Source organism: Marmota flaviventris, chromosome 1 (assembly GCF_047511675.1).
Source record: "Marmota flaviventris isolate mMarFla1 chromosome 1, mMarFla1.hap1, whole genome shotgun sequence".
Lineage (NCBI taxonomy): Eukaryota > Metazoa > Chordata > Mammalia > Rodentia > Sciuridae > Marmota > Marmota flaviventris.
The window spans coordinates 139,556,447-139,569,800 of NC_092498.1; the positions used below are offsets into that span (position 1 = coordinate 139,556,447).

The 13,354-nt window shown below is 51.0% G+C and overlaps 1 protein-coding gene across 1 annotated transcript in view; it reads left to right on the plus strand.

Moving 5' to 3' along the window:
- Nos1 (nitric oxide synthase 1) overlaps positions 1 to 13,354 on the plus strand; it is a 67,422-nt gene that overhangs the window by 38,267 nt on the left and 15,801 nt on the right. The window contains exons 13-19 of the mRNA XM_071612517.1: positions 373 to 517; positions 1,958 to 2,062; positions 2,602 to 2,660; positions 3,532 to 3,633; positions 5,582 to 5,698; positions 9,572 to 9,746; positions 13,087 to 13,225. Coding sequence (XP_071468618.1) covers positions 373 to 517; positions 1,958 to 2,062; positions 2,602 to 2,660; positions 3,532 to 3,633; positions 5,582 to 5,698; positions 9,572 to 9,746; positions 13,087 to 13,225 — 842 coding nt within the window. The remainder of the gene's footprint in view (positions 1 to 372; positions 518 to 1,957; positions 2,063 to 2,601; positions 2,661 to 3,531; positions 3,634 to 5,581; positions 5,699 to 9,571; positions 9,747 to 13,086; positions 13,226 to 13,354) is intronic.

Genomic DNA, 13,354 nt, shown 5'->3' on the forward strand with positions numbered 1-13,354 from the left:
ATGCCTGGTGGATCAATAGTAGTTTGGGCTTTTTTTCCCTCTCTCTCAAATACACACGCACCCACAAAATAAGCCCCGTGAGTGAACGTGAATGAATGAGGGGGTGGGCGGGCGAAGGACTGTCCTCCAGGGCAGCGCGTGGTACCCCGAGGTTCACTAGCAAAACCCACCGGCCACTTTAACCCCTGCCTGACTGCCCTGGGGTTGGGGATAAGGTAGCTCAGTGGGGTGCGTCCACTCAGGGGGCTCTGACTCTTGAAGCATCAAAGATCAAGAGACTCAATTCTCTGATCTCGTGGATCATGGTTCTGGCCCCCAAAATCCCAACCTGGTGTCTGTTTCCCAACTTTCCTCCCCATCCCCGACTCCCAGAGCCGTCAAGTTCTCAGCCAAGCTGATGGGACAGGCCATGGCCAAGAGGGTGAAAGCCACCATCCTCTACGCCACAGAGACGGGCAAATCGCAAGCCTACGCCAAGACCCTGTGTGAGATCTTCAAACACGCCTTTGACGCCAAGGTGGGCAGCGGGCAGTGCCAGTCCCCAAGCCCCTCACGGTGAATACGGTTGGGAAGGGGAGAGAGGGAAGTGGACAGAGAGGAACTCTGGCCCAAGGACGAAAGATGAAGATGCGCATCAGCACACACTGCTGCCAGTTTCAGGGGACTGTCATAGTCCTCTCCCCACGAACCCAGTAGGAGTCCAGGAACCACCAAATGAAATGCCTGACTCTGAAGAAAAATGTTAGTGGGTTTTTGAGAAACCATCCTGCCGCAGTCCGGCTGCAGCAAACTAACCGGGGGGTGACGAGGAACTTGTGTAGATTGATACAGCAGGAGTGGGAGCCGTTTATTGTAGGACAGGAGGGGTATATATACATTCCACACAGCTTATCTTAATTAACATAAACTAAATACAGCAGTCAACCAATAAGGAATCTCCACACTTAATGGCTCCCTGGCGTTACTTCACAAACCACTCCCTCTGGCAAAATGCCAGGCGCCATCCTGACTTGTTTACAGACCCTAACACCATCCTGGAGTCAGTTTTAGAAAGTTCTGTGCTAAAGACAGCTCGGGGGGCCTCACGGCTACAGGACTTCTCAGAGCCTTTAATGCATAAACAAACGTGCATTATAATCTCCTAAGGAGGAAAGGGTAGGTTATAAATGTTTCCCAAATATGATTTTTTGAGAGATACCAGGGATTGAACTCAGGAGCACTCCACCACCGAGCCACATCCTCAGCCCTAGTTTGTATTTTATTTAGACACAGAATCTCACTGAGTTGCTGAGGGCCTCTCTGTTGCTGAGGCTGGCTTTGAACTTGCAATCCTCCTACCTCAGCCTCCTGAGCTTCTGGGATGACCGGCATACACCACTGCGCCCGGCTCCCAAATATAATCGACCCTGGGTCATTTCTTTTCATGGGGCACCCCATCAGTCTGGACTTCCTGAGACCCTACTTTGACAAATGTGGTGCGGGTGATGCTGAGGCTCAGGGTGACAGTCTCAGATTCATCTGATCCGGGGGCTTCATGCTACAGGGGCCAGATTTAGAGAAGGGGTGGAGCGGGCCACTTAGATCCAGCCAGGCCATTCCCAGCCTGAATGGGGACAGGAAGAATCCAGGGTCCGTTGGTGGTAAGAAGCCCAAGGACTTCATTCAAGGTCCGTTTCTCCTGGCAGCCAGCCCTGGGACCACGGCCCAGACCCTGCAGCCTTCACCCCAGTGACCACAGGAAGGTCCTCATGCTACTAACAGGCTTCTGGTCCACCCACTTGAGCCCATTGATGAGCTGACAGCCCAGAACATCTGCTCCTCTTTCCAAAGGACATGACTCAAAATGACTCACCTTCTCCCTCTCTCTCCTCCTCTTCCCATCCCTTTGGGTTCCCTCCCCCCCCCATCACCTCCCTCTTCCTTCCTCGCCCCACCCCCCATGCCTGTGTCCCGCCAGGTGATGTCCATGGAAGAATATGACATCGTGCACCTGGAACACGAAACGCTGGTCCTCGTGGTCACCAGCACCTTCGGCAACGGAGACCCCCCGGAGAATGGGGAGGTGAGATGGGCTCCCCCTGTTCTAGGATGGGGTGCCCTCAGCAGGAAGCAGGAGGGCCTCGCTGGGACCCTCCCTCTCCACCCGAGATTCAGAACCAGAGTCCCCCCAGAGCCAGTGACGTCGGTCGGATCCAAGTCATGCAGACACTGGACAATCCCCAGTTCTCAGGCTGTGGGTGTCCACTGTTCAAATAGTCCTAGTGAAAATGTCACCTGAGTGAGCGCCTTGTTTAGAAAGGGGAGCCTGGTGTCCCCTGCTAAAGACTCAGGGACAACATTTTTATAAAGAGAAGGCCACCCAGGAGCGTTGTGTCGTGGGGGTAGAGTGTCCACGCCTGCCGTCCCTTAAACAGCTGACCTTCCATTATACCTGCTGCTCACCTTGGCCGCCCACCTGAGCCCTGGCCATCCCTGATATCTGGCTGCCAGGCATCGGGCTCCTCGTTGACTGGCCAGGACCCCAGGCCCTGTGCCCGTCCCCCTTGCAGACTAACTCATACAGACGTCCTTCACATTTTCCTCCTCTGTTCTAACCTCCAGAAATTCGGCTGCGCTTTGATGGAAATGAGGCACCCCAACTCCATGCAGGAGGAGAGGAAGTAAGTGACCAGTCCCTCCAATGTCAGTGACAACCCCTGGGATCCCTGGAAATTACGTTTTGGCTCCTGGGATTCACATTTGAGTTGTGACTGGTGGTTGTGACCCAAAGTCCATTGAAGACTGAATTTAGCTGGCAGGTGTCTGGGATTCACTGGGGCTGGCATCTCAGTGCCCAACCAAGTCCCTCCTAAGCTCTGTGACTCAGTTTCTCTTTATGTCAAATAGAGGTGATGATAGCTACCTTAACTTTCCGATGAGTAAGAATCAAGTCCAAAAATGGACGAAAGAGTCCTAGGAAAAGTTAAGTGCACGGTGTATACATCGTTCTGATTCTCCCCCCCACACACCTTTGGAGAGCCCCATTCAAAATCAGTGAAAGCTGCCTCTCGGGCTTTTCGATCTGATGCTCACAGTGGACCCGCAGCCAGTGCAGAGGTTAAGTTCAAAAGCTGGACAAGATCACCTCACAAGGCAGAGACGCCCCTGGTGCACAGACATTCATGAAGGAATTGCACCTCGCGTGGGACTGGGTTCTGAAGGCGTTCCACAAGGTGGACGGTCTGTTATCTAGACTTCCTCGTAAAAGCCCCAGGACCCTCCGTGAGGGCACCTGGTGTGAAGCAGATCCCTGTGTCTTAAGATGAGCATCGCATATCATAGCTGACTGGCATTTAGAGATGGTGTTGTGCAGAAAATCACTCTTGGTTTTCTCCCTGCAAAACACATGTGGTCAATCCCATCCCAGAGCCCCGGGTGACCTGCCCTCGTCCATACCTGGCTTCAGCACCTTGGTCCTGGGTGGCCTCCCTGCGGGTCACCCCTCACCCCTCCTTCAGGGAGAGATAGGGCTCCATCCATTCTCCCCTCTAGGTACCCGGAACCCTTGCGTTTCTTTCCCCGTAAAGGGCCTTCCCTCCCCCCTGGTGACACTGAAGTCCACGGTCTGGCTGCCGCCCGTGACAGCCGGCACAGGTAGAGCGTGTATGTGTACGCATGCATGCGTGTGCAAGCGTGTGTGTGCATGTGTGTGTGCGCGCGTGCACCTGTACGTATGCATGTCCTACACCCCAGCATCCCTGGCCACCGCCCCCCGGGGTCTCCAAGTGACCTGGATTGTACCCCAGGCTGTGCCATTCGCCCATTCAACCACCTGGGCAAACCACTTGACTCCCGTGGGCCTCGGTCTCCCGCGGCTGCCAAATGGGGAGCGATGATCCTGCCCCGCCCACCTGGGGGGGCTGTTGCCAGGGTTCCCGGGAAAATAACAACGGGGACAGCATTTGGAGGAACCTCCAGCCTCATACGGATCCACGTGCTGCTATTCTTACCCCACAACTGTCAGCCTGCCTCCCCCGCTAACCACACACACCCCCTGAGATGCTGCATGACTTATTTGGAGAAGTGACTCAATGTGAGGCTATTTTGGGGGCAGAAAATACACTTTCGTATATTTAGAACTTTCCTGATGCTGGAGCGGACACTTTGACGAGCGTCCAGTTTAGAAACGCTGCTGCCAGAACGCACAGATTTCTTTTTATGTCTTTTTTTTTTTTTCCCCTTTTTGCATTCAGATTTGTGCATTGGGTTCTCGCCTGGAGTTTGGGGGCTTGGAATTGTTTTTGTTTGTTTCTTTGTCAAGTGTTGGGGTTTGGGTTTGGGTTTGGGTTTCGGTTTGTTTTTACCTTGTGTGCAAGCAACACGTACCCCTAGGAGAGGAGAACGGATGGGGGTGTTTCGGGTTTCGTTGTTTCAAGGTCTCGAGATTCCTGAGCCTCTCGGGCTGAGGTTTGGGTCCCAGGACATTTTCCTTCCCCTTGAAAATAATTTAATTATATATATAAAAGCAGCGATGTCTTTTCATGCAGGGTATCAGTGCTAAACATTTCTTATGTTTGCCTGAAATGTGACCTGCGACCCAGGAAAAATGTCTAAGATCTATGACTCTATGAAAGGAAAGAGTTGACCAGAATAGACCAGCCCGGTTCTGCAGAACTTTTTTTCTTTTTTTTTTTGGTACCAGGGATTGAACCCAGGGGCGCTCTCCCACTAAACCACATTCCCAGCCCTTTTTATTTATTTATTTATTTATTTTTAATTTTGAGACGAGGGTCTTACTAAGTCACTGTGCATGTTGCTCAATTGTTGAGGCTGGCCTCCATCCTCTTGTCTCAGCCTTCCTAGTCTCGGGGATGACAGGTGTGTGCCACTGTGCCCAGCTTCCAGGATAGAGATATTCTACATCCGTATTGATGGTATACCAGTCACTGTCCCCACATGGCTGCTGGATTCTTGAGGTGTAGCTAGTGCATGTGAGGACAGGAATTTTCAACTACATCTCATTGTAATTAATTCAAGTGTAAATAGCCACACTTAGATGATGGCCGCCATATTGGAAAGCGCCATATTGGCTGCCATATTGGAAAGCCAGTTCCTGGCTGTTAAAGCGAGACCTGGGGACTAGCAAATTGGCACTTCTTGGGGACTTGTTAGAAATGTCAATTTTCAGACCCCACCCCAGACCTCTTGAACCAGAGTACGCATTTTAACGAGACCCTGGAATGATTCCCGTGCGTGTTAAAATTCCGAGAGCAAGGGAGCATGGCCTATGGTGAGGGGAGGGTCCATTCTGCTCCTGACATCTTATTAATTTAGCCATGTTAACGGTATGGGCTCAGGATCCATAAATGGAGCATGGCCACAAGCCTTTGAAGTTCCAGGGAGGGTCCCATGCAGGAGGATAATTATCGTGGTGGGGGGGCGAGAGTTGACCCGTTCTTGAAGAGACCCCGGGAGTGGTATGCATTGACTCCACAAACCCAACAGAGAAGGTACCAGGACCAGTGACTTGAAGATCCACAGGGGGTGTGGGCCTCGGGAGGGGGTCCAGGCGAACCTCACAGACTCTCGTTCACCTTGGCAGGAGCTACAAGGTCCGGTTCAACAGCGTCTCCTCCTACTCTGACTCACGCAAATCATCCGGCGATGGGCCTGACTTCAGAGACAACTTTGAGAGTGCTGGACCCCTGGCCAATGTGAGGTGAGCAAAGGTCCTGGGGTCACGGGAGACGAGGCTCTTGGGGAGCTGGACCTTGGTGCAAGATGGGTTCTTGGTTGCAGGGAGGGGTCTCCCATTCATTGCCCCTTTATTCCCTTATAAAACCAGGCTGTCTGGGACCTCCTGGCTGTCTGGGACCCTCCATCCCATCTCGCTGGCTGACCCTTCCTGTGGCCTCTCTGACCATTCACCTCTCTCAGAGCCCCAGCACCCGCAGTCCACCCCATGGGCTGAAGCGTATTATTTCCTATCGGTCACTGAGCTTCCCTTCCCAGTGAACACATTTCATACCTGATAGAAGTCTCGGGAGCAACCCTGCCAGTGACTCTGAACCCTGAATATACCCAAAATCCACCTGAGAATACTCACAACATACCCACACCATAGCCAAGCCCCGCTTCCCGAGATTCGGATGTAACTGGTACAAAATGTGGGCCCACGCCTGGACTTTTTTCCTTACACTCTCTCAGTGACTCTAGCACGCAGTCCGATTTTTAAAAGACCAGCCTAACCCCATGTTTGCCAAAGCAGACTCACCTGCCAGAAGATAATTTTAGGTGGTCCGTGGACAGACGTTTTTGTTCACCAGCCGTGTGTTCAATTGAATGTGCATTTTCAAGGACGTGAAACTGTGATGTCAGACCTTCGGTCTCATGGATATTGGTCAAAACAAGACTGATGGAGAACGTTCAGGCCTACCCATGAGCCTCTTCAGCCCTCCGTAATTGACATGTCTTCACAACTGCTCAGAGCTATGCTCAGTAGACAATTCCTAGATATTGAAGGATCGTGTCCATCAGTACATTTTTAAATAGGCTTGAGTTTCAAAAGCAATTTTAGGTTGCCTTGTAAAAAATTGTACAGAAAGTACAAAAAAAAAAAATTGAAGCCAGGCACGGTGGTACATGCCTATAATCCCAGCAGCTTGGGAGGCTGAGGCTGGAGGATCGCGAGTTCAAAGCCAGCCTCAGCAATAGCGAGTCCCTAAGCAACTCAGTGAGACCCTGTCTCTAAATATAAAATAGGGCTGGGGATGTGGCTCAGTGGTCAAGTGCCCTGAGTCCAATCCCTGGTACCCCACAAAAAAAAAATTTTTTTTAATCATATCCCAAAGGCCTCAACTCCCCTACCCTAAACACATGTGGTCTCCCAACATCAGCCTCCTGTGACAACATGGTACATTGGTTAGAATCATTATCAGCCAAGGCCAAGAGTTTACTTTAGAGTCCCCTGTTAGTGTGGCACATTTTGTGGGTTTTGACATTAGTACATTTTTTTAGCTGAACATTGAAACTTCAGTTCTAGAGTTTGACAGTCAGACCTACTTTATTCTTATTAAATCTATCACAGCCTCAAGTTGGCAGACAAATGCCCACAGGCCAAGCCCAGCTTGGCCACCGCATGTTTTTGTTCAACCCTTCGGCTAAAAATGGTTTTTGTTTTTTTACAGATGAGTAATTGGAATTCATGATAGAGAACATCTTTGAGATCCACTTAAACAAAATGTTATCCACTCCCCCCAACCAAAAAAAAAAATCCTATTCTTCTCATTAGTAGCCCTGAAAAATTTGTACTCAACTATTATTATATTTTTTAAATTTCATCAATTAAAAAAAATGTACTGAAGGTTTTTCCTCTTGTTACATAAATGCCCAAAGAATAGCTTCTATTTTGTAGTCCTTAAAATATTTGCTATCTGGCCCCAAATGTAAGAAGTTAGTCAACTGCTGTTGGAGACTTAAAATGAAAGTTTTGAAATCCTAAGTACAAATTGTGGTAGGACTGTGAGTCTACCAGTAACCAGAGTAGGTCTCTAGGTCCATTAAGAAGTGAATTAAGGAATCGACTCTCTGAACCATTTGAGTTGAATGTCTTAGTCAATACAAGATGCTGTAACAAAATACCACAACTGGGTGGCTTATAAACAACAGAAATTTATTGCTTACGGTTCTGGAGGTCAGGAAGTCCAAGATCAAAGCCCTGGCAAATTCAGCATCTGCTGATGGCTCACTCTCGGGTTAGTAGATATTACCTTCTCCCTGCATCCTCACTTGGTAGAAGGGAAGAACTCTGTTCTCTTCAGCCCCTTAAAAGGACACTAGTCTTACTCTCTAGGGCTCTGCCCTGATGACCTAATCATCTCCAAAGGCCCCACCTCTTTATCCCATTGCCTTGGAGATTAGATTTCAACATGAATTTTGAAAAGACGCCAACATTCGGTCCTTAGCATGGGGTTTGATCAGCTGGAGAGTAGAAGTGAAAAGCGAGTTAAAGAACAGGAACAGGAGTCCAATATGGCCGCCATCACAAGTACAAGTAACAGATACAAGTAACCACAAGCCGTGCTCAGCGCGGGCAGTTTCCACATCTGCACTGGGCCAAGGCGAAGGCAAAGGCTTGGGGCAGGGGTGCCCTTTCCTGACACCCCCACACATACCAGTCCTCATCTGGTCACCACATCTGCCACCTGTCATACGAGGGAGGGGACAAGGGACAACATAAATGTGTGTTTGAGAGGAGTGTTAACCCCCATCTGGGAGACGCCTGAACAGATCTCAAGTTCATCTTCCAGTGATGGGGAGTCCCTCCCTTCCCAACTTCACTCCCCTTCCCTTCTCCTCCCCTGTCTCCATCTGTCACTATCTGGTCCCGGGGGTTCTCAAAAGGAGATTCAAGGACAGGGCAAGACCCCGTGCCGCAGGTTTAATAGCGCCACTTCTTGACCTGTGAGGTGACCGTCAACAGCAGGGTGAGGGGTTCTTGTGCCCTCTGTGGACCTACCGCTCCACTTCCGGAGAGGTCCAGAACCGCAGGACCCACCCCCAGAAATGTGGCCCAGAGTGTCTGTAAGAAGGGCCGTGTGGGACACCACCCTCCGCTCTCCGTGCCCACCTAACATGGAGGAGAAGCGCATCAGCGCGGCCCCCGCTGGCTCCAACCCCGACACCTGTATCTCGACAAAGAGGAAGAGAAATTAATGTGTGAGGCACATAAATTTCACAAACATGCCCCGGGGTGGAGCCAGCCTGGTTACAACTCTTTCCTCTCCTTTCGGAAAACGCTGATTACACACCAATGTTCCATGTGCTAATGACAGGTCCGTCTGGTCACCTTAGTACCTCCGGGTCCCTGAAGACCATGGTGTTGGAGTCTTCCTTGTCTGTCTAACGGTTCCTCTTGCAGAATTCAAGCCTCCCACTAAGGTAGACTCTTGTTCCCCATGAGTCCAGCTTAGAAAGGGACAACGGTCACTGCTGTCCCTTGCGGTCCCTCCTGAGAACCATTTGGAACTTTCTCCTGAGGTTGGTGACAGCTAGCAGAGACCAAACAGAAGACAGGAGAGACCTCAAGGGCTCTGGCGATTCAAGGAGACCTTCTCCAGATGGCTTGGGGTGGCTTCAACTCCATCAGCGAAACACAGTCCCACCTGAGATGCTGGTTAGGTGTGTCCACCTTCACCAAATACAGCGGCCTGTGCGGAAGCAACAGAGATGGATCTTCTCATTGCTCCAAAAGCTCGAAGTCCAAGATCAGAGTGCCAGCCGTGTTGACTTCTGGCGTGGCCTCTCCTCCTGGCCTGCAGATGGCCGCCTTCTTTATCATGTTGCAGAAAGAGAGAGACAGAGATAGGGACAGACAGAGAAAGGGCACACACAAGCGCTGGTCCTGTGGGATTAGGGGTCACCCTTCTGACTTCCCTGGCTCTCACCATCTCCCCGAGGCCCTACCTCCAAATGCAACCACTCTGGAGTTTAGGGCTCCAACGTGAATTTGGAGGGCACACAGTTCAGCCTGACATCCCCCATGTCACCCCCCCAGTCCCTTACCATGGACCTTCTGTTGTCCCCTTGCCAGGTTCTCGGTGTTTGGCCTCGGCTCCCGGGCCTACCCCCACTTCTGCGCCTTCGGACACGCCGTGGACACCCTCCTGGAAGAGTTGGGGGGGGAGAGGATCCTGAAGATGAGAGAGGGGGACGAGCTCTGTGGACAGGAGGAGGCTTTCAGGACGTGGGCCAAGAAGGTCTTCAAGGTAATCCCCACCTCAGAGACCCAGGGAGGAGCGCTCCCCCCCCACCCACCCAAAGACAGCACCCAACCCAGAGACAGCACTCAACCCAGGAGAAGGAGAAGGAGCCCTGGGACTTCTCCACAGCTCCAGTGGCTCCAAGGGGCTTTAAGTCACACATTTTCCACCCAGCAGCCAACATTATACATTATGGGCAGGGAGCGGGTCCACAAACAGAAACGGTAGGGGCTGGAGGTGTAGCCAGAGGTCGAGGGCTTGCCTAGGATGCACGAGGCCCTGTGTTTGTATCCCAGCACTGCAAAAAAAATAAATAACAAAATTCCAGAGTCTGTGCATGCACAAGATTGAGTGAAAATTAAAACAGAACTAAAGGTTTCCTGCCGCAGTTGCGCTGTCCACTCGTATGTGCTAAGCAGCCCCAGCGGCCAGGGTCACCCTCTGAAGTGCAGAGCGTCTCCACCTTGGTAGGACCTCCTGCCGGACGGCACTGCCCCCAACACAAGGTCACCGGAGGAGAAGAAATGCAGCAGAGCCAGGTGTCTCAGCGTGGGGCAGGACTAACTGGCCATCCTGGGAGCAGGGGACATTGAATGTGGCCCCTGGTGCCTTTCCCCCCTCCTGCACCGCCCTGAAGTGTATCCTTATCCACAGCCCAGGAGAAGGAGAACGGGGCAACTCCTTTCACTTAACCGGCACTTCTTCAGAGAACAAAAGGGGAAACTGAGGCCCGGGGCTGTAAGGACTTCTGGGAGGGAGGCCGTGTCCACAAGCCCATCCCTGATCTTCCACCCAGACCAAGAGCTGAGAGAGCTTGGCTTTTTTTCACACCAAGTTATGAGTACCAGGGGTGGAACCCAGGGGTGCTCTGCCACTGAGCCACCCGCCCCAGCCCTTTTTACTTTATCTGGACACAGGGTCTTGCTAAGTTGCCCAGGCCGGCCTTGATCTCGTGGCCTTCCTTCCTCAGCCTTCTGAGTAGCTGGGGATTACAGGCATTACTGCGTCTAGCAATGGTACGGCCCTGGATTTCAGACTGTGGAATTGCTAAATGTTCATTGTACCACAGGATCTTTGTCCAGACTCCCTTAGACTGACCATTTCCTCCCTGTGGAAGGAAGCAAGACCTGTTTAAAGCCACTTTGCCCTTCAGCTACCAACCTCCTGTTCTCCCCTCCCACCCTTTGCTCTAGCACCACTAATCCCATGTCTGCATCTTAATTTCCCTGTTGTGTTCATTTCATATGAATGGAATCACATTAATAGGAGGCCTTTTGTGAGTGCCTTTTCCCACTTACCATCATGTTTTCAAGGTTCATGTTACAGCAGAAATCAAGACTCTGTCCCTTTTTCATGGCTGACTAATATTCTATTGTATGGATATGCCACATTTTATTTACCCATTTGTCTATTGATGGCTTTTTTGAATGGCTTTCAAATCAACAAGGCCAGACAATATGAAAAGCTATCCTTGAAAACTTTAATTTTCTTTTTGGCAATGCTGGGGATGGAACCCAGACCTTATATGTGCTAGGTAAGTGCCCTACCACTGAGCTACACCTCCTTGAATTTTATTATTAAAAAAAAGAATTCTGTGGTGGCATGTATCTCTAGTGCCAGCTACTCAGGAGGCTGAGGTGGGCGCATCATGTGAGCTTGGGAGATCTAGACCAGCCCAGACAACACAGGGAGACCCTATGTCAAAAATAAAAATAATAATTTGAACAGTAATTCTTAGGATCCTTAACGTTGAGGAACAGATGGCTTAGCCAAAACAAAACAAAGCAAAAATGTGGGCTGGAAATGGAGACCAAGGGCAGAGCACATACCTACATGCACCAGGTCCTGGGTTCAATTCCCAGGACTGTGAACAGAAAAGAAAAATATACCTGAGGTGAACAGGCACTCCATACACTCTGATTTTAAATAATTTTAAAAGTCTTTTGAGGAAAATGAGTGGGAAATTCTATGGCGTTTACTTTCTTCTTTAATGCTCAGCCTTCACACGTGTTGGTTTTAGAGATCAATGTCACCAGAGTTACAGCTTAAGTAGAGGCTAGGTCCTAAATCAATGGAAAATGTGAGGTGTCCAGAACCTTGCAGGCACTTAAAAAACATGGGGTGGATGGGTTGGATGGGTGGATAGGTGGATGGGTAGGTGGATAGATTGATGGATGGTGGATGGACGGATGGATGGACGGATGGATAGTTGAGTGGATGATGGATGGATGGATGGATGGATGGATGATGGATGGATGGGTGGGTAGATGAATGGACAGGTGGATGGATAGATGGGTTGATGGATGAATGTGAATCCAAGTGGATTTAAATCACACATTTTCCACCCAGGATGGATGGAAGGATGGATGGATGGATAGAGAATAGGTGATGGGTGGGTAGATGGATTGATGGGTAGAAGGATGGATGAATGAATAGATTGGTGGGTGATTGATGGATGGATGGACAGATGGGTGGGTGGATGAATGGACAGGTGGGTGGATAGATGGATGGATAGATGGGTGGATGGATGGGTGGATGGATGGGTGGATGGACGGGTGGATGGATGGATGGGTGGATGGATGGATGGATGGATGGATGGATGGATGGACAGGTGGATGGAAGGATAGATGGATGGATGGGTGGATGGATGGATGGATGGATGGATGGATGGATGGACAGGTAGATGGAAGGATGGATGGGTGGGTGGATAGATGGATGGATGGGTGGGTGGATGGATGGATGGATGGATGGATGGATGGATGGACAGGTAGATGGAAGGATGGATGGGTAGGTGGCTAGATGGATGGGTGGGTGGATGGATGGATGGATGGATAGATGGACAGGTGGATAGAAGGATAGATGGATGGATGGATGGGTGGGTGAATGGATGGATGGATGGATGGACAGGTGGATGGAAGGATGGATGGATGGATCGGTGGGTAGATGGATGGATGGATGGATAGATGGATGGGTGGGTGGGTGGATAGATGGATGGGCAGGTGGATGGAAGGATGGATGGATGGATGGATGGATGGATGGATGGATGGATGGATGGATGGGTGGGTGGATGGATGGATGGATGGAAGGATGGATGGATGGATGGGTGGGTGGGTGGGTGGATGGATGGGTGGGTGGATAGATAGATGGGTAGATAGATGGATGGGCAGGTGGATGGAAGGATGGATGGGTGGGTGGGTGAAGGATGGAGGGAGATAGAGAGGGAGGGAAGAGGGAAAGAAAAAAGGGAGGTTGAGTGGATGGAAAAACAGATTCCATGACTTGGGACTATTGGAGAGGGGCCTCTCTTGGCCAAGAGAGGCCACCCAAAGCCCTGTGTGTGCCACAGGCGGCCTGTGACGTGTTCTGCGTGGGGGATGACGTCAACATCGAGAAGGCCAACAACTCCCTCATCAGCAACGACCGCAGCTGGAAGAGGAACAAGTTCCGCCTCACCTACGTGGCCGAAGCACCAGAACTTACCCAGGGTAATGGGCACCACCGCCCCACCCCCACCGGGAGACCCTTCACGACAGCGCTGGGGTGGGGGGAAGGGAAGGTGGGGGACCTCACCTGGAAAGGCGCCTCAGTGCCCTCAATGGGTCGGTTTGCTGGAC